The sequence below is a fragment of the Sprattus sprattus genome (assembly GCF_963457725.1).
Source record: "Sprattus sprattus genome assembly, chromosome: 4".
In the NCBI taxonomy this organism is placed as follows: Eukaryota; Metazoa; Chordata; class Actinopteri; order Clupeiformes; family Clupeidae; genus Sprattus; species Sprattus sprattus.
The window spans coordinates 47,827,604-47,851,340 of NC_137923.1; the positions used below are offsets into that span (position 1 = coordinate 47,827,604).

Here is a 23,737-nt window from a genome sequence, read left to right on the forward strand (position 1 = left end):
GCATGTAACCTTTAAATGAACTGACACAGCACAGTAGGACAACAGAGACTACAGTAAGCTCTTGCAGCTTCTCCTGATTCCGGATGTTCAATCATATTTGGAGAGAGCAATGGGGAAGTAGTGTACACCGCACACAGACACACACGCACACGCACACAGACACACACAAACGCACACACACACATGTGGACCAGGTGCTTGGGGGTCTGTTTTAGCACTGAGTAAGAAGAACAGAGAGCAGTGGTTGTGGGGTGGAGTGGGCTGTCCCTTGTGCCAGCGCTGCCCGCTCTTAAGACGCCAACTCGGCCGGGACCTCCTCCTCCCCGTCCGCCCTGTTGGCACGGATCTCTACCAGCGTGCGGGCGAAGCGCGCCCAGTCCTCGCTGTGTGGCATCGCCAGCTGCAAAAAACAAGCAAACGGAAAAAAAACAACAAACAAAGACAAGACTCGTCAGACCCCACCACCACACAAGCACTCCTGTCCTGCAACGTCATGCTGTAAAGATTAACTTTCATCACCTCAGATCTGATATCACAAAGAGTTTGTGGAAAAGATGAGGATGAACAGAAAGGGAAGAAGGAAGACTACAAAGACAAAAAAGTGACCGCATGTGTCTGATTCAAAATAGAACAATGCACCCTGCAGCTCCCCCCCGACCCACCCCCCATCCCTCTCCCCAGGGGGTTGCGCGTACGAGTGTTTATCGTGTCAGTTTCCAGCGAGCTTCACCGGGAGAGTTTACAGGGGAGCGTCGCGCTGCACACGCTTCACTCTAAAAGTCAAATGAGGGGAAGCAGGACGCCGGCCTGCCTGCCTGCCACCCAGACTGCAACCACACAGCGCGGTATAATTAAACAGCAGTGCCGCGAGGGAGGTGGGAGGGGGAGACGTCAGCCGTCTCTCTCTCCCTCTCAGCCAGACCCACCCAGAGCTTTTAAGTGCCCACCGGGGGGGCATCCTCAAACATCACCAATACCCATGCATGCTCACCAGAGCCATTCAAACGCGCCAGGCGAGAAATAATTAAACATCAGCTACATCCAGCTCAAGTACAAGGGTGAGAGTTGTCTCTATGAGTTTAATTATAATTTTAGGATTCATTTTAATTAATAATTGTATTAATAACAGCAAAAGTGTTTCATTTTATACATTCTTTAATAATAATAAAAAAATATATATATATATTATGTACCTCTCATATAACTTCATAATGCTACATGTTACTAAATCTAAACCTGACACCAACACCAAGTACATCTCGAACCTCAAGTACATCTCGTCTCAATATAAATATACGCGGCACTTATCCGTTAAATAGTCATTGAGAGTGTAGCACTAAGAACAATGAATTTAAAGTAACTTTCAAGACCATAAAAAGAAGTGCTGCTTATGTTTGCCATTTCTAAGCCAGTTCATACCAAACTGCAGATCTGAACATGCATGGCTTACATCTACAGTGGGGGGGGGGGGGGTGGGTTGTCAGAAAACGACAATGTGACCATATGCCGCCTGATTCATGTCTTGAGAAAACACGGTGTAGCTATCCAAAGCAAATATTTAACCCAGCACACTAAATATAACACGAAAGGACCTTGGCGGTTGTCAGAAGTGGGTACTTGGTGTCTTAAAGTACCACGACTGCCCTCACCTCATCTCCTTCCTTTGGTCATGTCATCTGAACAGAACACGTTTTTTTTTCCTTCCTTTTTCTCTCTTCTCTTCCCTCCCCCCCTGTTTTATGGGGAGCTTCTGGTAAATAAACCTCCTCTCAGTTCAGATATAAAACCCTTCAAACTCACTCGCTTTATTGATGGATCCACCATTATCGTCCACCCCTGAAAGACCACACGTAAAAACCCATCGCACTCTCCAATTACCACACTGTGGCAGGCTAAAATTAGATGTATACCCCACACACAACACATATACACATGTACACATACACACACATGTACACACACATACACACACACACACACACATACATACACACATACACACTCATACACACACACAATACACACAAGTTGGGACCAAAAAAATCCGAAGAGCGTATGGCAAACATAGGAGCCGCGGAGGTTGCCCACACTGCTTTGGTGGTTGGATCCTGTGGAGGCTGTTTAAAACAGGGAATTAGAAGGAGGGCAAGGAAAGAGCAACAAATCAAACCCTCAACTGGAGAGGCGATGCGGAGGAGTTGGTAAACAGCACCACACTTAAGAGCCAGAGGTAGGGAGAAACACAAGTTGCGGAGCTCACCACTGTCCCCGAGGAGCTGCCACTGCTGGGGTTTAATCCGTAAGGCTTCTTCTGTAGTGCTGTAAGATATTTGATACATGCTGCCCCTTGGTACTATCCCGAGGTTCAATGTTTTACTGAGTCCAGCTTGGAGTGGAAACTTAAAGGCCTCAGAAGTATAGTTCTGTCAAGGTTCTCCATACATTTTCACAAGCTTTCTGACTAGTTTATTTGGAGCAAGCTTTGATGTTGAGTTAAGAATGGTGACGAAGACATCCATATTAGCAAAGAGTGATTAAAAGAGAGAGAAAGAAATTAAAGGAGGACAGGAAGTTCTGTGAATAGTAGCAGAGATGCGGTATTCACTATAGACATGTCAATGGCAGGAACAATTTGTGGAGGAGATTAAACGAAATGAATGCAAAGCAACCAGCTCTTCACATCATTCAATTGCGATGATTTGCCTGAGATAGATGACCACCGTATGAGTAAAATATAAAAAGAATAATTTCCAATAGTTAATGTTTTTTTTTCTTTTCAAGGTATCAAAACAGAAAAGTTAAAGACTCAGTTCATCTGTTGAAGGCCTACATAACCTATTTAGGGGCTGAAATTATATTAAAGTTGTAGTCTTCTTTATAAAGACACTGAACTCAACTGAACTGAAATAATGAAAAGAAATCAACTGCCAAAGATTTAATAGCCGCCCTGTCTTCACCGGTTTAGTCCAAAGAGGTTGGCTAGGCTGCACTCCATGCTCAGAGGATTCGTCATCAGGAGACTTCTGCTCCATAAGCGCAATATGCTATTAGAATAGGCTGGCTAACCACTAACAACTGCATTACGGGTGGCTGAGACCCATCTGACGAATTGTGAGATATGAGCACTGAAAATGTTACTTTCTCCTTGTACACCAGTGATTTCCTGAAATGTGAACAACTTGTCAGCCAATGAAGTAACTTATTTTTTACCATGTGATAAAAATTGTCCAATCGTATGGAAGAATTAAGGTCCCTGACAACGGTACGTGTCAGGTGTCATCACTATTAGAATCCCTCTAAAAAGCCCTTACGTTGGTTAAAATCTTATGTTCCTTCAAATTCAGAGTGAATATTTATGAGTTCTTAAAGAGGTAAATAACATAATCAGCTATGGGAAAACCGAAACTTTTCATCTGACAAACAAAAAAAAATACTAATTTCTTTGACAAAACATATAACACACATTTACACGTACACATCATATTTCTAGGCTGTTTTACAGTATAATATTTTAGTGTAATAAAAAGATTATAAAGTGGAAAGCAAAAGTCTGAGCACCCCTGGTCGACTTTGAATAGTCAAGTGAGTAGAAAATGAAAGGATCTCCGAAAGGCATAAAGGGCCCTATCTTGCACCCAGCGCAATTGACATTGTCACCGACGCATGTATAATTCCTATCTTGCACCCGGCGCACAGCGCGATTTTCCCTCCAGAGGCGCGCTTCGAAATGAACTTGCGTCGACATGGGCGGGGGCGGAACAGAGAAGGCGTTTCTCTGGCGCAAGTGGTATTTTGCAAAACAACGCCGTGCGCCGTGCGCCATTGACCAAAAAAAAGCTGGTCTAATGTGAGGCGCAATGTCTAAAGTCTGTAACGCATATTCAGAACGCTATTTTAAGGGCGCATGTGCTTGCCCGCACAGTATAGGACCTATAGGCTACACTTTACTTCTGTCGTCTTCACGAGAGATTTACACCAATTGTTTGGCAAGCCATATATATAATTACAAGGAAAATAAAGTATTTACCACATGAGGAAATCATTGTGATATCCGTATCCAAGACATTTTAAAACTAGGCATACATCTAGCGTACACAATTGACCCAAATGATTCAGGTTAATTGAAGCTGCGTGACATTTGATTTATTGTATGGCTTTGTTGCATTTATTTAATGCCAGTATTATTATAAATCTTGTAAACTCATCTTTGTGTATGTGGACTTTATTTATGTACCTTGGGTTTGGTCAGCTGGTGCACTGGCTTGGGTGCCGATTTCCATGCCCCCAAATCCCTGCAGGCTCTCAGGCGTGAGGGTAGACGTGGCGATGTCCTCTGCTGTCAGATCCTGGGTCGAGGCAGATCCACCTCCCGTGAAGGCACGAGAACGTGTGTTACCTTCCAGCTTGGATGTCCCACGTCTCCGGACGTCATTATAGCGTTTTCGGCAACGTTTTCGGGTGCAGAAACAATCACGGCAATATCTTGACATGCTTGCTTGACTTTGCTTACTTTTGGAGGGTTTCTCGCATCCCCATATATATCTATCTCCCGGCTTTTTACAAAGCCATACAATAAATCAAATGTCACGCAGCTTCAATTAACCTGAATCATTTGGGTCAATGTGTAGGCTACGCTAGATGTATGCCTATTTTTAAAATATCTTGGATATGGATATTACAATGATTTCCTCAAGTGGTAAATACTTTATTTTCCTTGTAATTATATATGGCTTGCCAAAAAATTGGTGTAAATCTCACGTCGGTCTCCTCGGCTGTGAACTTTTCCGGTCTTCCACCAGGTAATTCCGCCATCAAAATAACAAGCCGCTATGGACTATGCGCTCCTCGCTCTTAAAGGGAATGTGAAATGACGCTCGGATTGGTTTATTGCATATTACGCCCAAGCCACACCTATGGCTGAGTAACCTCCTTTGGACCAACCCTTTTGACACTTGCGCTGGACGCAAGTGTGCGCCGTCCTACTTGCGTTTCTGATCGGCAAGATAGGGCCCAAAGTCCTTCATTAGCTTGTTAAGGCTATGACTTGTTCACACTCATTGTTAGGAGAGGCCCAGTAATGCAAATTTCTCAAACTCCTCAAACCTAACCCTTGTCCCAACCATCAGCAGCCAAGGGCTCCTCTTAGCAGCTGCCAGCACTAATTGAGGCCCACAAGGCTATAAGAAGATAGCAACGTTTTTTTTTTCTAAATCTAGTAGAAATATGGTATAGAACTAGTATATAAGTTCTAAATATGTTTGGAGAAAAAAATGTCATGAAATGAACTCCTCTCCAACTGTTAAGCACTGGGTTGGATCAGTCAAGTTTTGGGCTTGTATTGCAGCCAGTGGCACGGGGAACATTTTATTGGTAGAGGGAACAACGGATTTCATTAAATAACAGCACATTCTGGAGGCAGACATCACGCCCTTTGTAAAAAAGCTGGAGATGGCAAGAGAATGGCTTCTACAACAGGATAATGATCCTTAACACACCTAGAAATCCATAATGGACTACATCAGGTAGAGCAAGTTGAAGGTGTTTGCCATGGCCCTCACAGTCCTCTTGACTTGAACATCATCGAAAATCTCTGGATTGACCTCAAAAGTGCATGCAAGATGGCCCAAGAGTCTCCTAGAAGCCTTTTGCGGTGAAGAAAGGGCGAAAATCCCCCTAATAAGAATTGAAAGGCTTGTTCTGGCTACAAAAAAGTGTTTACAACCTGTGATACTTGCCAAAGGGGGTGTTAATAAGTACTGACCATGCAGGGTGCCACACTTTTGCTTCGGGCACTTTTCCTTTTTTGTTATTTTGAAGCTCTAAAAGATGTAAATAAAAAGTAATCTTGCTTAAAATATTAAAGAAGTGTGTCATCTTTAACTTCATGCCTTTTGGAAATCATCTTATACTCACTTAGCTATTCATGATAACAGAAATTTTGCCCAAACCTTTGCATGCCACTTTAGATGCATTTACAGTTAAATGAGAAGAATGGTATCTGGGTCATTTTGTTGACGCTCTCTCCTTTCAAATTGCTATAACTCGGAATGAACCCTTAATTCTTGAGACACTTCTCATATGACCAAATGATTGATCATTGATCATGTGGAATTAGAACATACCACCTTTCACCCCTCACCTCTCCAACATCGTAGATCCAGACTCGGCCCTCTGAGTCACCCACTGCCACCTCCTTGCCACTCGACGCCCATCGGACCCGGTTAAGGGCGGGCGCTCCCTCGATGGTCACACTCGCGGTGGGTACCTTTGGGCGAGAGTTAGCATATGACATGGTTGATAGCAGGCACAGCATACAACACCCCTAGCCTGGATACCAGCCTGAACCCCACCCACAAAATGATTGGTCAGGGAGATTCAGTCTGGCTTTGTGCATATTGCGGACACAATATCAGTTTTCAGCAAAACGATCTGACCAATGAAATTGTCAGAGAGGGCTTTATACGATGATGGACAGATGATCAACCAACGCTTGAGTTGAATTAACCGGTAGATTTGAAATAGTACCAAGATGGCGGCGTCTCGGCATGTTAGTGGGAAATTATTTATGTGAATTAAGCTATCTACACGACTTTTTTAATGTTTACATTGACTCGGTTAGCTGTGTATGTGCAACACGAATGTTGCAGAGTATTGTTTGTCTTAACTAAAGCTCTCTAGACCATTATTGTAAGGTTATTGCTAAAGCTTAGACCAAAAATCCATTGAAACACATAGTAGCTAGCTAGCCTCACTGCTAATAAGTATAACGGGAGCAAGCATATCTCACAGATATTGACGGCGCATTCATTTTGAAAGAGGAACAGAGAAACGCGATTAAGGCATTTGTCCATTGAAAAGATGTTTTTGCCGTCCTTCCTACGGGATCAGGTAAAAGTTTAATGTATCAGATGGTAATACTACGTTGCTCTGATTGGTTCTAGGTATCCAATTCAGCGAAGAGGCATTTTCTCTCCTGGTTCGTTGAAACACGCCCCATAATCACAGCCCAATGGGTCAGGATCAGACTCATATTCTGACTAGAATTATGAGTATGACATCGTCAGGCTACAACACCCCTTCAGTGCCATTCAAATTCTATATCAGCCAGTAGGGTACACATCACCATTCCATGACGTCAACACTGCAAAAACACTCTAACTCCACAATTCTCATTATAGCCGTGTAGGTAAACACTTATGATCAACTCTGCACAACTTCTCGTTATAGCCATGAAAATAACTTGTATGATCAACACTGCACTCTAACACTCTAACACAACTGTCCTGGCTACAGCCATGTAGGTGAACACGAAAATTCCAGTGAAGTGTTTCATTTGAGGTGGGTGTTCTACCTCCATGTTGTAACCATATGATTGTAGATGTCAACAACAAGGTGAAGTTGCTGAAACAGTCGGCGGCCCTAAACTGTCCGCAGTAGGTGCCTGAAACGCAGAACCACACGGGTCCATGCGCCAGGCCTCTGTGCTCCCGCTCGTAACCCTGGTGGATTTAACGAGCCGTGTCGGGTTCCTCCGTAAGGTAAAACCTTGCCGTCCCAAGAGGGATTAGGCGGCTCAAACTCACGGTCCTTCCTCTTACCCCCATCAAGTCACCCCTGCCACCACCCCACTCCACCCTCACCCACCCAAGAGCTGCTGTACAGTACTGCAGGGCCCTGTGCCATGTGAAATAACAATGAGTGCTTTTAATGGGATCATAAATCATCTGCAGAACCCTCCACTCCATCCATTAAAACAATACACATGTCTGCGAAGGCAGCCCCATGACAAAGGGGTAATGAACACATGATGATCCGCCCCTGTGTGTGTGTCTGTGTGTGTGTGTGTGTGTGTGTGTGTTCGAAAGGATCCTGGCCGATTACACGACAGCTGTGAGCAGGGCTGACACATGTTGCGAAAGGAAGATGGAAGCTCCGGCGGTGCACTGGCTAATACGAAAGCTTCCGCGCTTTAAAACAGGCCTAACCACAGGCTGTACGCCATTAGCAAGCTGCTTCCTCCAGAGTCAACTGCTAGGTTAAATTGGCTGCATGTTTCTTTTGAGCAAATTGGAACCAGGCGGTCCGCACTCTGTTAATGGCGTTATGGGTGAATTTCTTTATAAGTTGACAATGGAGGGACTGTTGCTGTTAGCCGGTCACATCTGTCTGTGTGTGTATGCCTTTATGGATGACAGTGTGTGTGTGTGTGTGTGTGTGTGTGTGTGTGTGTGTGTGTGTGTGTGTGTGTGTGTGTGTGTGTGTGTGTGTGTGTGTGTGTGTGTGTGCGCTGCATCCATCCATTCCTGTCTGCAGATGTGTGTGCTTTTGTGTGGTCATGTGTCTACTGTATGTGAATGGCTGTGTGTGTCTGCTTAAGAGCACGCCTCTACATATGCATGTGAAACTTTGGGTACTACTTGTGTATGTGTGTGTTAGTTGTTGTTTCCAATTAAGCTCACTGCTCAAGACATCCTTAGACACAGTTGGTCTAGTATTAGTCATTATATTAGTTATGATATTAGTAAAGTAATAATTGTGCAGGTAGCTAATGAGAATTAATCCTCATGAATATGTTACATATATGTTTCACTCATGTTCTTTCAGTTATTATGCCAATCCAGTGCTTCTTTAAACCTAGCATACATGTCCAAGAACACAATACCCTTGCCCATGCCCTTGCCCTCATTATCTTGGAACAACGTCTCCATTTTTGACTGTTTTGTAATGTGTTTCCATGCATCTCGTAGCAACCCTCACAGAAATGGGGCGTACTGTCTGAGAGACAGATGGGGGAGCAGGAGCCATCCACAGTCCAAAAGCCATGTCTTATAATTACAGTGACATGTGACCTCACTGCTCGCTGCCACGATGGACAGAATGTGTCAGTCAAAGACAGAAAGAGAGAGAGGGAAAAAGGGAGAGAAACAGGGAGAGAGGGAAAAAGGGAGAGAAAGAAGGAGAAGCTTGCTTTTCACATCTACACAGGAGAGATAGATGAGACGCCAGCACAGAACAGTGCAGGAAGTCGGCGACCTTGCTCTAAAGGAAGAAGCTCACGTTCACTTCATCTGCCACCCCCATGGAGATTTGTGGTTCTGACATTTGTCCTTTCCGGGAGAGAGCAACGTAGGTGATTGGTCAGCGTAGTTGTCAGTCAAATGCCATAAACCCACTCAGATGTACTGCTCTGTGCAGCTCTTGGCTGGAACACATGAAAACCTACCCACGATGCAACTGGATATGGGTTCGCCAAATCAGTGTGGTTTGAGATGAATGGGGGAGAAGAGAGCCAAGGAGAAGGATGTTTGGAATGTCTTTTTTTCTTCTTCTTCTTGACAAAGCATCTTTGGTTGTTAGCTACTAAATTTCATAGCTGGAAATCCTGCATGTATTTTGGCCCGGGGGAGCGCAGTAAACCATGGGAACTGAAGATTGCGGAGTGGGGTTGTAGGGGTGTGGTGCGGATGGTGGTGGTGGTGGTGGTGGGGGTTGGTGGGGGGCGGGGAGGGGGGGTGGTTGCTGCTGGGGGGTCGTGGGTCATAAGAAGAATCCACACATCGGAGTGATTAAGCTGCAGACAGACAGACAGACAGACAGACAGACAGACAGAGCAGAGGGAGAGGAAGAGACAGACAGGGAAGTGAAGGGAAAAAGGGCAGAGCAAAGGAGAGAGAAAGAGACAGGGTGAGCCAAAGACAGGGTGAGTGGTAGAAAAGGACAGAGTGGGAGAGGGAGGGAGAGGGATGGGGGGATGGACGGATAGGAGCGTTGGAGGGCGGTTTGGTGAGAGCTGTCAGGCGAGCTGATTTAAGGGGACGGTTGTGGGGAGACGCCCACACATGCAGTAGAGAGCCTGTTGTTGTTGTGATGGGACTCTGGCCGCTGTGGCTCCGCCTGGGGAATCTGGTGTGTGTGTGTGTGTGTGTGTGTGTGTTTTTTGTGTGTCAGAGAGATGAGTGAGATAGAGTATGCACATGTACATGCATGGATGTGTATGTAGGGGTATGTATAGTATGTATGTATGTATGTATGTATGTATGTATGTATGTATGTATGTATGTATGTATGTATGTATGTGTATGTATGTATGTATGTATGTATGTATATATGTATGTATGTATGTATGTATGTATGTATGTATGTATGTATGTATGTGTGTGCACATTTGTACATGAATTTTAAAATGCTTATAAGCTAAATATACCTGTGTTTGTGTGTGTGTGTGTGTGTTCAGTTCATGTGTGTTTGTGTGTGTCTCACCTCAGTGTCATTGCTCAGGTTCCACAGGTCCAGGCGGCCCATGCCATCAACCGCAGCGAAGAGAGCGGGGTGGGTCGGGGACCACATGACGTCGTACACATAGTCTGCATTATCTTCAAACGAGTACAGCGGCTTGTTGTTCTGAGGAAGGAAAGAGCAGCGAAGGGTAAAGACACAGACAGGTGGGAGACACAGAGGCAGGAGGGCAATTAAATACCGTGGGGCAATACAGCAAGAAAGGAAGAAGGAGAGGGAGGACAGTCTGCGAGAGAGGGAGAGAGAGATAAATAAATAGGAGAGAGAGTAAGTGTAGCAGAGTAGAAAAAAGTGTGTTTGACTGTGTATGTGTGAGGACGACAGAGAGAGGTCTAACGTGTTTGTATGCATGTGTGTATGAGAGAGAGTGAAAGAGAGTTCTAATGTGTTTGTGTGTGTTTGTGTATATGCTTGTGCATGTGTGTGTGTGTATGCTTGTGCATGTGTGTTTGTGCTTGTGTTTGTGTGTGTGTGTATATGTGTTGGTTCTTGTGTGTGTGTGTGTATCTGTGTGAGTGAGCGAGAGAGAGAGAGAGCGAGAAGGCGGAGGAGAGAGGGCAGACTGAGTGGCGCTGCAGCAGCCTTGGGGCCTGTCTGGGAACGGCCTAATTAAAACCTTTGCACATTCACAGAGTGTCATAAAAAAACATGCACACAACAAGAGATGAAAGTCCCTCCAAAGGTGTACTGTAACCTTTCTGTAACAGCTGTCTGAGGTGGAGGAGAGGACAAAAGAAGAAGAAGAGAGGGAGAGACAGACAGCTGACAAAGGGAACGAGAGGGGTCTGAGAGAGAGAGAGAGAGAGAGAGAGAGAGAGAGAGAGAGAGAGAGTCTCCTGATGGAATTCCTGAGGGTTGCTCATTGCATTCCGTACAGGTAAGAAGGAGAACGTAGGACTGGAGAAGGCAGACAGGCTGTCTAAGAGTCTACTGCTGTAGCTACTGGTCTTACGCACACACACACACACAGACACACACACCTGAGGACTTCAAAACAGATGGCATGCCTTGCTGGGCAGTTCGTACACGCTTATGTCCACACACACACACACACACACACACACACATAAAGGAAATCATTGCATGACCCCATGCTATCTGATTGCACGCCTAGACACCAAGCCTCCTTGCATTTTTCCTCTATGGGCAACCGATGACAACCGAGTCATCAGAAGACCTGCCTCTTAAATGAAATGGCCGGCACCTGTCTGCATCTATACCAAACGGCTGACTCATGCCTGGCCGCCACTGTGAGAGAACCTATGGACGCTGTGGAGTGGTCGCTGCCGCGGCGCACCTCGTGTGAATGGAGCCTCTCGCTCCCACAGTGCGACGCACAGCAACACGTCCAAATCCTGAAGGCGCCAGCATTGAGGCGGGTCATTATCCTCCCCCGAGGAACTGCAGATCAGCTTGCAGTGTGTTTTTGACTCTGTGTGATGGCCAGACAAAAGCCCAGAGAGAGAGAGAGAGACAGAGAGAGAGAGAAAGAGAGGGAGAGAGAGAGAGAGAGAGAGAGTGACAATAGAGATGGTGGAAATGTCTAGACTAGGTCACATTATGTAAAATGGAATATTTCTAGTTTGAGTGCTTGACTGCAGCAATTGCCCTTGCCCTGTAACAGGAGACTTTTGTTGAATGTGTGTGTGGAGGAACCCCTCAGCTCAAAGTAGGTTTGAGTACAGGTTTGTCCCAGGCCTATTAGACGCATCTTACTGTCTACCCTCAGTTGGTCTTTGGGTATTGCGTCATGCCACACACACACACACACACAAACACACACACACACACACTCAGCCCAATGAAAATGTTTCCCTTCATCCAGCTCCAGCGACCCCTCTCTGGGCCTGCGCTCAGTCTCGGAACAAGCTCTGCCCGCTCCGTGCCCGTCTGCCACGCTTTCGTCACCCCCCGGGCATCACCAGGCTGCGAGGGGAAACTGATGAGGAACACGCGACCCAGCAGACAGAAAAATCATTAGGAAACACTCCTCCACCGCAGTCTCGTCTCGTCTGAGATGCTGGTGCAAACCAGGGCGCTGCTTCTGGGCTTTCCTGGGTGTGGGCAGAGGAGTGTGTATGAGTGTGTACGTGTGTGTGTGGGTGGGTATAGGAGGCGGAGTTCTAACGAGAAAGCACCACCTCGTCTTCTTGTTTGTTTGTTTCTAACTCCTGTTTTCTCCTCCAGGTTACTGGCCGCACTGTTCCATCTCCAGCTCCTCCAACGTCTCATGGAGTAGCACACACATACACACACAGAGGGCCCCCACTCTGTCTCACTCTCTGTCTCTCTCTCTTTATATCTCACTCTCTGTCTCTCTGTCTCACTCTCTTCCCGCTGCCGCCGCCTCATCAGCAGTCTCGCTCTGTGGTGAATGTTCTCGCCACCACAATATTTGTGTATGTGAGTGTAAAAACATATTGAAAGCTCTTTCAGCCCCTCTCGCTCACTCGTTTTCTCCATCCCTCTCTCTTTCCTCCCTCTCCCTCTCCCTCCGACTCAAGTCTTTTCCGAGTGGAGCCACTGGTAGAGTAGAGGAGGAGGGGGTATGTTGGGGGGAAAGCAAATCTCAAGGGCTGCCTTAGATAAGCAAACGGGGGCCAGTCAGCCAAGGTGTACCCAGGGCCGTGAGCACGGGGACGGGAGACAGACACACATTCCTGTGGCTCTCCTCAAAGGCAAGGGAATTCCCCTGGAGCCCCGAAATAACATACGTGCACACGCACAATCAAAGGAATGTTTTAATATGTGTCAAAAGAGTGTAAAAAAAGAGACACAACGTATGTACGTGCGTGTCGTTCGCGGCAGGCGTCTTCAAGAAGAGCGCCTTTGATTCTTCGGGGCTGTGCCCCTTGCTTGCGGTGAGGGGGGAGCGGTTAACCAGGTGCTTGCGCTTTAATTGATGGCCTTCTTCACTTACTACCTGGAAGCATGGGTTAGATGTACTGAGTCACAGGCAGCTTCCCATCAAAACCTCCATTTGAGTTTATAAGCAGGAAAGAACCCTGCTAGTGTGAGTTATTGATTGCGACGCATAACACTACTAAATGTTTCTTTGGATATCATCAGTCCGTCCTTTAGCGTTGAAACTTAACTACCTAATAATCTACAACCATTTAATTATTTGCTGGAGGTCTGGTGAGGAGAATGTGATTTTACTCCTGATAGGTGATACGGGTCGTCTGTAGTTGAAACAGTGTTATTCTCTGTGGGAAACCAATACAGGGTCATAGATGTCCTGTTGTATCGCTTCTAAGGACATTTTGGACAAAAGTATCTATTTTGTTTTGTTTCGCATTTGGTTATTTGGTTAATCTGTGTTTAAGTCTTTTGGTCTTAATTTGGCTGTATCTTTGTTATCTGTGCATGTGGCTAAAAGTCAGTTCACTGACATACTGATAGTCATTTATTTTCTGTGCGTAGGCGGACACAAGTGGCTGTGCTAATTGACTATGTAAATTCTAATTGCATGGCTGCACCACTATATGGAACTGCGGTAAACAAAGCTGCATCTCCAAGTGTAAATCATGGCTGGGAGCTCACAGCAATGCTGGCATAGGGACCTTTGCATAGAGATAAAGTGGACAATAAAAAACACTTTAAAATACAAGGGAAAATGAAAAGGTAATTAGATATATTCCTTTCCTAAACACATACAGACAGACACACACACACACACACACACACACACACACACACACACACTTTCCCGCCCCCTTTATGTGGAACTCATTCACATGTTTCTGTTGATTGGCAGGCCAATGAGGACATATGCTCTCTTCCTTTCACTGCTGTTGTTCCAGAACTATTACACCACAATGGCCACCAACTCTAGTCTGGAGATATAGATTTTCCTCTTTTTGCCTCCATCGGTCGCTACACCAATCACTTGACCATTGTCATCATCGATTACTGTTCTTGTCCTCCTCTCTTTCTTTCTCACTTTAGCTTTGTGCTTCTCACCCCTTCTTTACACCAACTTCAATTCCCCTCCACACAATCACCCATTCACTCCCTCTCTCAATACAATACATACTAAGCCTAGGATCTGCCTTCTCTCCCCCCTCTCTTTCTCTCTCTCTCTCTCTCCCCCCTCCTTGCTTGTGGTGACTGTGGTCCAACCCCATGTCTCCAGACATAAAGGGCAAGCATGTGAGTCCAGAGTCTGCAGCCTCTCCTCCTTCCCCTCTCCTCTCCTCCCTCCCCTCTCTTCTCCATCTTCTCCTCCTCCTGTGGTTTGAACCCGAGTCAAGATCCACCATGCTCCTCTTTCTCTCTCTCTCACTCACACAAACACACACACATTTATAAACACACACACTCACTCGTACATACACACTATCCACATCTATTTTTCTCTGTCTCACACACACGTGTATACAAAGACTAAATCCATCCTTCTCTCTATCTCTCTCACTCGTTCAACACACCTCTCTCTTTCTATCTCACACACACACATACACACATATATACACACACTCACTCATACATACAAACCAACCCCCCCCCCCCCCTTCTCTCTGAGGATGTAATAGGGCAATGATGTAAAGGTTTGAATACTGGTTCATTAAACGAGTGTTAAACCTCTCTCTCTCTCATCCTTCTGTGGGTTGAGCCACACTTAGGCCGCAGTCCAGTCGGCATGCTGCCGCGGAGACACGTAATCACTCAGCCCTGGCTGGGGCTGGCTGGCGGGCTAGCGCTGGCTGCTGTTAGCTGGGGCGCTCGCTACATGCCTTACCCCACTACCAACACATGCCGCCACCGCATCACTCCTCCGCTCTCTTTCTCACTCTCACACTCTCTCTCACTCTCTCTCTTTCTCTTTCTCACTGTCTCTCTCTCGCTCATTCTCTCTGTCTCTCCCTCTCTCTCTCCCTCGCTTTCTCTCTCTTTCTCGCTGTCACTCCATCTCTCGTTCTCTCTCTCCCTCGCTCTCCATCCCTTTCTCCTTGTCTGTCCCTCGCTCTCTCTCCCACCCTCTCTCTCTTTCTTTCTCGCTGTTCTCTCTCTCCCTCACTCTCTCTCTCTCTCTCTCTCTCTCTCTCTCCCCACTGGAGTCTTGAGCAGGGCTTTGACTGGAAGGTGGGAATGAATCATCACCACAATGCAATACATACATGGTATGTAAATGAAGATTTAAATGGGGATGAGTATATGTACTGTTTGTGTTGTGTTGTGTATATGTACTGTCTACATGCCAGTGGAGATATAGACATATATTATTTGTCTGAAAACCGTGTTATACATTGTATCATAAACTACAACCATATGAAGTGAACTACAACCATAAGTGATTAACCATATGAAGTGATTAACCATAGCAGTGGAAACCATTGCTGATGATTTCCACTGCTAGTACCAAATCCACCTTATGCATGATGGTATTACTGTCACGATGTGCTTGTTTGAGTGCAGAGGGGAGGCTGCTGATAGGGTCATTAGAGTTTGGACACCATTGAGCTGTGAGGGTGAGGAAGCCTGATGGGATTATTAGAGTTTGGACACCATTGAGCTGTGAGGGAGAGGAGGTCTGAGGAGGCCTGAGCTGTGAGGGTGAGGAGGTCTGAAGAGGCCTGAGCTGTGAGGGAGAGGAGGTCTGTTGAAGCCTGAGCTGTGAGGGAGAGGAGGTCTGAAGAGGCCTGAGCTGTGAGGGAGAGGAGGTCTGAAGAGGCCTGAGCTGTGAGGGAGAGGAGGTCTGAGCTGTGAGGGAGAGGAGGTCTGAAGAGGCCTGAGCTGTGAGGGAGAGGAGGCCTGAGCTGTGAGGGAGAGGAGGTCTGAGCTGTGAGGGAGAGGAGGTCTGAAGAGGCCTGAGCTGTGAGGGAGAGGAGGTCTGAGCTGTGAGGGAGAGGAGGTCTGAAGAGGCCTGAGCTGTGAGGGAGAGGAGGTCTGAGCTGTGAGGGAGAGGAGGTCTGAGCTGTGAGAGTGAGGAGGCCTGATGTACCTTTGTGCTCCACAACTTGACAGTCCAGTCAAAGGAAGAGGTGACAAAGAGGTGGGAGAAATCGACGGGACCCACTGCGCCATGGCAACTGATGCCTGTCACGGGGCCCTGGTGGCCCTCAAACATCTCACAGATGCCAGCCTTACTGTGGGGGGGGGGGGGGTAAACAGAGGGAAAGAGGTTAGAGGGAGTTTTTGTTATTTATTACAGTGAAGAGCAGCTTTGTTGTAGACATTACCGTCCAACTGGAACCACTGAGATCTCTATTGCCAGTCTCAGTGTGAAGCAATGACCTGCAGCTTGCAAAGGAACTGAAGTGGTTTCATTCGTACAGTATGTGAAAAGATCTATACTGTATGTGTATGCGTGTATGTGTCTATGACAAAAGAACTGAAATAGTTGCATTCGTAGGAAATTGATGCCCTTCATTGTCTTCAGTCTTTGCTCTTTTTTGCAGAGTTAGTGCATTTTATACACATGTGATAACTCTGGCCTAGTGAACAAGGCCTACTTCCTCAGTGTCTCCTCCATTGAAACATACAAATGTATGTGTTAAAGCCCCAGTATGCAACAATTATACCTCAGGATTAGGGTTAGGATAAGCAGTTTAACCTTAAATGCTACAATGACTTTTAATATGGAGAATCGCCTCCGTGCCATTGCCATACCAGGGTCCATAGGCATATAACTGCGTTCTGTTGTTTTGCCTGCTGCAGCCTGGCAGCCTGACTTGTTTACTTTCTGCCGAACTAGTAAGTAACTTATTTTGCCGTCTTGCTTTGTATTGTGTTGTACTTGCTTGATGTTTGACTGTGTAAGGACAGTCGTTGAGTAACTAGTTTGTCATAATGTCAAAGTCAGCACATTTTCAAGAGATTTCGTTAGTTTTAGCTGCTAGCATTGCGTTAGCGAATAGCTATTGATCCGTCGTGCTGCTTTAATGTGTCAGTATATTTGTTTGTGTGATATTACAATTAGTTATGCCTGACTGTGTGTGAGTGTATGTATTTGTGTGTGTTTCCATCTCCACACCGCCTTACCTGCCATGTCTAGAGGCCGTGTAGACCGTTCCCTCCTCGCTTCCAACCACATAATTATTCACGTCTCCAGTGGGGAACGCCATCGCTGTCACTGCCACTGGTTTGGACTTGTTGTACACCAGCTCCATACTCTCCTGCCCACACACACACACACACACACACACACACACACACACACACACACACACACACGAAAACACACACACACAGACACAACAGCAACAAAAACAAGGCCTCTGAATTGCTGGAGCAAGAACAGACAGCTCCAAGCCGCCTTCCACAATCAACTCTCACACAGAGGAGATTCACCATCATATCTACATTCTTTTTGTTCTAAACCACATCTCTGAGATAGAAGTGTGAGTCCTTATCTGAGTCTTATCCGTAGGCAAATATGTTAAAAGTGAAATAAAGTGAAATCAGGTTACTGAAGTGTGTTTGATCTGGAGCATTAAGTACATTATGCCTGAGGACACATACAGTGAGGTGGGGCTCAAACTAAAAGGAAGCTAAGCCAGAATGATCAAAGTATTTTGAGTGTCAGTCATGTGGTCAGGTGAGATAACTGGTCTGAACAGGGAGGTGGGGTGGGGGGGTTAGGTGTGTTCCTGATCCACTAGTATAAAACATAAAGCCTCAAGAGCCTCATATGCTCCTTATTCTGACAGATAGATGCCAGTGATCAGAAAGGGAGGGAAGTGGATTAAGACCAGATAACAGACCTGTAACTTAACCAGAGTGTGGATCCTGCAGAAAAGCTAATGAAGTGACAGAGACAAAGAAGAAGAAGACAATCCACTTGCCTGTGGCTGGGATAGCATGTCCAGGTTCCAGAAGCACATCTTGTGTGTGTGTGTGTGTGTGTGTATGTTTGTACCTGTGGCTGAGACAGCATGTCCAGGTTCCAAGAGCACATCTTGCCGTCCGTGGAGACGGTGATGAGGTTGTTGGCATTCTGTGTGCCCACCACGTTCACACAGTAGACGGGGTGCTGGGAGGAAGGAACAGCGGGAGCAAAAGCAGATCAGGAACAAGAACAGGAAACACCTTTTTATTTCAGTTTGCTTTGGACAATCCTGCCAGATCGACCATATACCACCGTTGTAAGCGGCCCATTAAACACCATGCCAATACATTACAAATGCATTCATTTCCCATGTCTGCACAGGAGGTAGTTGGTGCAAAGTTAACTGCAACCATATTGTGTGTGTGTGTGTGGGGGGGGGGGGGGGGGGAGAGACACACACAGAGACACACACACACATTGTACAATTGTAAACCTTGTACAACCTTAGTCCAAAATGAGTGATATACGTGTGTGTGGGGGACATTTGGAAAAATATCTTTCTGTTTATCAGGTGGAATTAATTAGTGGGAATATGTGCAACTGGATTAACGAGGAGAGGACAAGGACAAGACCTAATGACATGCTGAATCCTTTTTAAAAGATCAGAAGTATTCCAACTCAGACAACTGAAATACATCTGTCCTGGAATGTCTGAACTGCTGCTGGGATAGTGAGTGTTTGCTCATCATGGATGTCTATATGAGTCTCATACCTGAGTGTCTGTGTTTGTATCTATGTGCGTGTGTGAATGTGTGGCTTAATATGTACTTTCTGTTTATTGTGTATACATCAGTATGTGTGCGTCTGTGTAGATGTAACTTTGTGTACCACAATTGTGTGTGTGTGTGTGTGTGTGTGTGTGTGTTGGATGCACACACATACCTACATGTGTGTGTGTTTGTGTTTGTGTGTGTGTGTGTGTGTGCGCGTGTGTGTGTGTTGAATGCACACACACATACCTCCTCCCCTCCATGTCTGCTCCTGCTGCTCAGAGACAATAGGCGGCCTGTGCATGGTGATGAGCTGGGCGTTGAGGCAGCAGCAGCAGCCCCTGACTTACTTAAGCGGGGCTCCGGCGTCTGGCCGCGGAGCAAATACAGGGGACTGTGTGAATGCGCTCGGGCTTGATTGCCAGCACATTGATTTGTTGTTTGCGGCCCACAAAGGCGTCTTTCAGAGCGCCGACGACGGCTCGGATGAGACGGCACTCTCTCATTATTGGGGGCACGGGAGTGGAAACTGTCAGCATGTATGGCATCCAGGGGTCGACTGTCTGTGTGTGTGTGTGGGTGTGTGTTCAGAGTGGGCAAGTGTGTTTTAGGGCATGGGGCATTTAGGGCATGTGTGTGTGTTCGTCCGTGTGTGTGTGTGTGTGTGTGTGTGTGTGTGTGTGTGTGTGTGTGTGTGTGTGTGTGTGTGTGTGTGTGTGTGTGTGTGTGTGTGTGTGTGTGTGAGAGAGAGAGAGAGAGAGAGAGAGAGAGAGAGAGAGAGAGAGAGAGAGAGAGAGAGAGAGAGAGAGAGAGAGAGAGAGAGAGAGAGAGAGAGAGAGAGAGAGAGAGAGAGAGAGAGAGAGAGAGAGAGTCTTACAGTGTGTGCGGCGGCAGACAGGGGTGTCCTCTGGACCGGGGTCCTACGGTGGCTGCGGTTGTCCCACAGGACGATCTGACCGGAATATGTCCCCCCCACCACCAGGTTGGGATGGAACCGCGCAAAGCCTACTGACACCACTGGAGACTGGGAGAGAGAGAGAGAGAGAGAGAGCGAGAGAGAAAGAGAAAGAGAGAGAGAGAGAGAGAGAGAGAAGGAGATACAAAGAACAGTGACAGGGGAAAAAGTTAACAGAAATGGAAGAAAGAGAAAGTGAAAGGAAGAAAGGGAGGGGAAAGAGAGAGAGAGAAAGGGAGAGAAAGAGATGATGAGATGATAATTTTCCTATGAAGATGCTGAGCAGATGAGAGGCTCTGTGGTGCTGATGGGTAGAGTGTGTGTGTGTGTGTGTGAGAGAGAGAGAGAGAGTGTGTGATGGAAGACAATGCAGATGATTGTGGCTCCAGCAGTTTCATATTAGCCAATCATAAACAGCAGCCTGCGAAGCGAGACGTGTGGCCTCGTCTCCTCCTCCTCCTTTTCTGCTTTGTGTATGTGTGTGTGTGTGTGTGTGTGTGTATGTGCGTGTGTGTGTGTATGTGTGTGTGTGTGTGTGTGTGTGTGTGTGTGTGTGTGTGTGTGTGTGTGTGTGTGTGTGTGTTAGCCAGTGTGGGCCTTGAACTCTTTCCTTTCCGCTCTCCTTTTCTTATTATTGAGTTTAAGTGTTGTTACCATGAGGAGTGTGTGTGTGTGTGTGTGTGTCTTCATGTATGTTTGCATGTATGTGTCTGCGTGTGTCTGCGTACATGTACAGTATGTGTCTGTGTGTGTGTGTGTGTGTGTGTCTCTGATCGTGTTTGTTTTATGTATATATATTTATTTTTGTGTGTGTGTGTGTGTGTGTGTGTGTGTGTGTGTGTGTGTGTGTGTGTGTGTGTTTGTGCCGTCTCAGAGAGTGTATATATCTAGTGTGTGTGTGAGTGTGTTTTCATGAGACAGTGGGTACGGCTGCGGTACGTGATGTGGAGACTCCCGGCTGATTAGCTGTGTGAGTGATCGCACGCGGCCAGACACCGCCCTCTCCCTCACTCTTTCTTTCTCTCTCTCTTTCTCCCTCTCTCTCTCTCACGTTACCGCTCCATACCTCACTTCACTTTACGCCGGCGCTTGGAGAAGACCGAAACAGAGTGCTTTGCTCTCCCAAGGCTACTGAACCAGAGCGAAAACTGTCTCTCCCTCTCTCTCCTGCCCCTCTCTTCATCCCCCTCTTTCTTTCCTTCTCTTTGTCCCTCTTCCTTTCTCTTCCTCTGTCCCTCCCTCCAAACCCATCTGCAGCCGCCAAGCCATGCACCCCAAGTTCATTTCAAGTGACTGGAAAACAAACCAGAGCAAAAGAAAACACACTTCTCTTCTCCTCTCTTCTCTCCTAACCCCTCTTCCCCACTCCTCCCCTCCACCCAAAAGAAAATATGGCTTCCAAAAAGGCTGGGGTGCAGGCTTTCAACTGTGAGGCAGTTTTTTTTTTTTTTTAAAAGGACTCAAAATAAACCAAAGCTCGGGGGATAAAAATAAAGTCTAGTGGCGTTGGCTGTCCAGGGGAAAAAGAAGTGGATTTATTTACACACAGGACAAAGACGAAATCTGGTTTAGGGTTTGAACGCATTAGAAGACAATGTTTGATGGTCAGAAACAGAGAATGTTTGGGACTCCGGAATAGATTTGGACTGATTGGCTGCCTTACTGAGGCTTTCTCTTGGACATGCCAATGGGAGACGATATTATGGAATGACTGACACCAAACAGATCGTATGCATTAGCCATAGAGGTTTCTATTAAACATTGTGGGTGGAATGTTTCAAAGTAAATGCTTACTGGTTAATAAATCAATCGATATCTGAGAGCATAGGGGTCATGGCTTTTTAAAGTGCCTCTCTCATGTCTCTCTCTCTCGCTCTCTCTCTTGCTCTCTCTCTCTCTCTCTCTCTCTCTCTCTCTCTTTCTGAAAACTAACTAAAGCAATTTTTTCTTCTTTTCCTCCTGTCTTTTTTCAGAGCGCAGTCTGGCATTACTTCATGTGTTATTGGTCCTCTGGTAGACTTTCATGTTAACTGAGAGACTGAGAGTGGCCTGAAGACCATTTCAATCAGAGCCACAGCACTGACCTCTTCACCTCTTCTCCACTTTATCTCTACCTCTCCCGTTCTCCTCTCTCTTTCTTCTTCCTTCTTCATTCCCTGTCCCTCTCTCCCTGTCTTTCTCTGTCCCTCTATCTCTCTTTTCCTCCCTTTTTCTCTCATTCTTTCTGTATCTCTCGCTCTGCCTCCCCTTCTATTGTTCCCTCTTTCTCTACCCTTTTCTCGCTTTCTCTTTCCCCTTCTCTCTTTCTCTCTCTTTCCCCTTCTCTCTTTCTCTTCCCTCTCTCTCTCTCTCCCCATCTCTCTCTCTCTCCCTCTCTCCCCATCCATCAGTGACCCACTCCACAGACCTGTGCTTCATTAGCTCTCTAATGAGCGCGAGTCGTGGGTCACGGTGACAAGGGGCCAGTCCCTCCACCATCCAAGCCCATCAATCAGTGGGCCTAATGAACGCATCAGGACCCGGGCAAGAACCCTCCACTGCACCACAACCACAGAGATGCTCCATGCCCACAGCCAATCAGGTGGCACGCAGAACCCTCTTCCTTCACAGAGGGGACGGACCGCCTCTTCCTCCGACACTGGCGCACACTTGATCAAAACATCATGTTTATAAGTTGTGCAGTCATGCTGCTTTGGTGCAGGGGCTCAGATGGCCATGACATACGGGTAATAGTAAGTAAGTAAGGTCATAGGGTCAACATCTTGGTGGAAACAATAACACATGAAAAACTATGCATTAACAACGCAACAACTGAACACAACAACACACAATCTGGCAGTGAGGATCAGAACTCATCCCTTATTGTGAAACGTAAGAGAAAGCACGTCAGTTTGTGCAGTCAGGAGGGACCAATAGGATTCTGCTTTGGTGAGGCAGTAGTGCGCTGTTGAAACTGCAGAACCGATACACGCAGTATAAAATGAACGAGAGTCTCTCTTTTCAACAGGATTCATGACGGTCCTTGCTGGGAAACTAGCCTGACGAAAAGCCATCTGCACGCTGCTGACATATCTCCTATCATAAAATTGAATTGAATGTTTATATCATTAACACAAATGCGAGACAAATACTTAAATATGTCAAGAACCACAACGCTGACATAATGAATCACAGACTCACTGCACAGACATGTCATCCGAACTCCCTCTCTTTCTCCTTCTCTCACTCTGTCTGAAGTCAGCCAATGTAGACATGCCAACCTTGCGACATTAAAGGAGGAGGAGGACCAAGGAAAAGAAACGAAAGAAATCCGCCATATATTCACACCATATGTCCAAAAAAATAAAAGAGCAGTTCCCCCCTCTATCAGCTCCCCCATCTAAAGTGGGCCGATCCTGTCGGCCGTGTTTCAGCAGTCGCGACTATGGAGTGGCCCGTGTGCAGCACTGCTACTGGGTCGGGCTCAATTTGTCCCAGTAGACTAGTTTGGTCGGGTTCTGCCAGAGAAGAAATTAGCCGACGCGAGGAAACACACTGAAACCGACTTCTGGGCCTGGTTGCCGCATTAGAGCGAGCACTGGCTGGCTGGCTGGCTGAGGGAGGCCATGCCTTTTCATTTAGCTCTGTTTGCTGGCAGTGCTTCTTTACTATCATCCTGAAGGAACAGCATTACTCCCAGGCCTTCTGAATAGGGATTATTCCACATCAATTTACAGACAATGCAAATATTTTATCTTATTGATTATGATGCATCTCAACTAAATACTCCATCGATCTATTCATCCACTATACACTCACCAATCCATCCATCCACTTTATACCCATCACTCCATCCATCCACTATACACCCCTCTTCCAATCCTTCCATTCATTCATTCTTCCACTTATTTCATTATGAATTACCCATTTCCCACTAGCTCTTCCTTCTGACTGTACTCCTGAAGT

At 46.4% G+C, this 23,737-nt stretch overlaps 1 protein-coding gene across 1 annotated transcript in view; it reads right to left on the minus strand.

The window, feature by feature from the left end:
- Positions 1 to 289: 289 nt before the first annotated feature.
- The window catches only part of dync1i1a (dynein cytoplasmic 1 intermediate chain 1a), a gene marked incomplete at both ends in the record, with an annotated part of 69,112 nt that continues 45,664 nt past the window's right edge, over positions 290 to 23,737 (minus strand). Inside the window, 7 exons of the mRNA XM_080838111.1 lie at positions 290 to 400; positions 6,140 to 6,265; positions 10,261 to 10,401; positions 16,241 to 16,385; positions 17,281 to 17,414; positions 18,158 to 18,271; positions 19,715 to 19,861. Of these exons, the coding sequence (XP_080694237.1) occupies positions 290 to 400; positions 6,140 to 6,265; positions 10,261 to 10,401; positions 16,241 to 16,385; positions 17,281 to 17,414; positions 18,158 to 18,271; positions 19,715 to 19,861 (918 nt within the window). The remainder of the gene's footprint in view (positions 401 to 6,139; positions 6,266 to 10,260; positions 10,402 to 16,240; positions 16,386 to 17,280; positions 17,415 to 18,157; positions 18,272 to 19,714; positions 19,862 to 23,737) is intronic.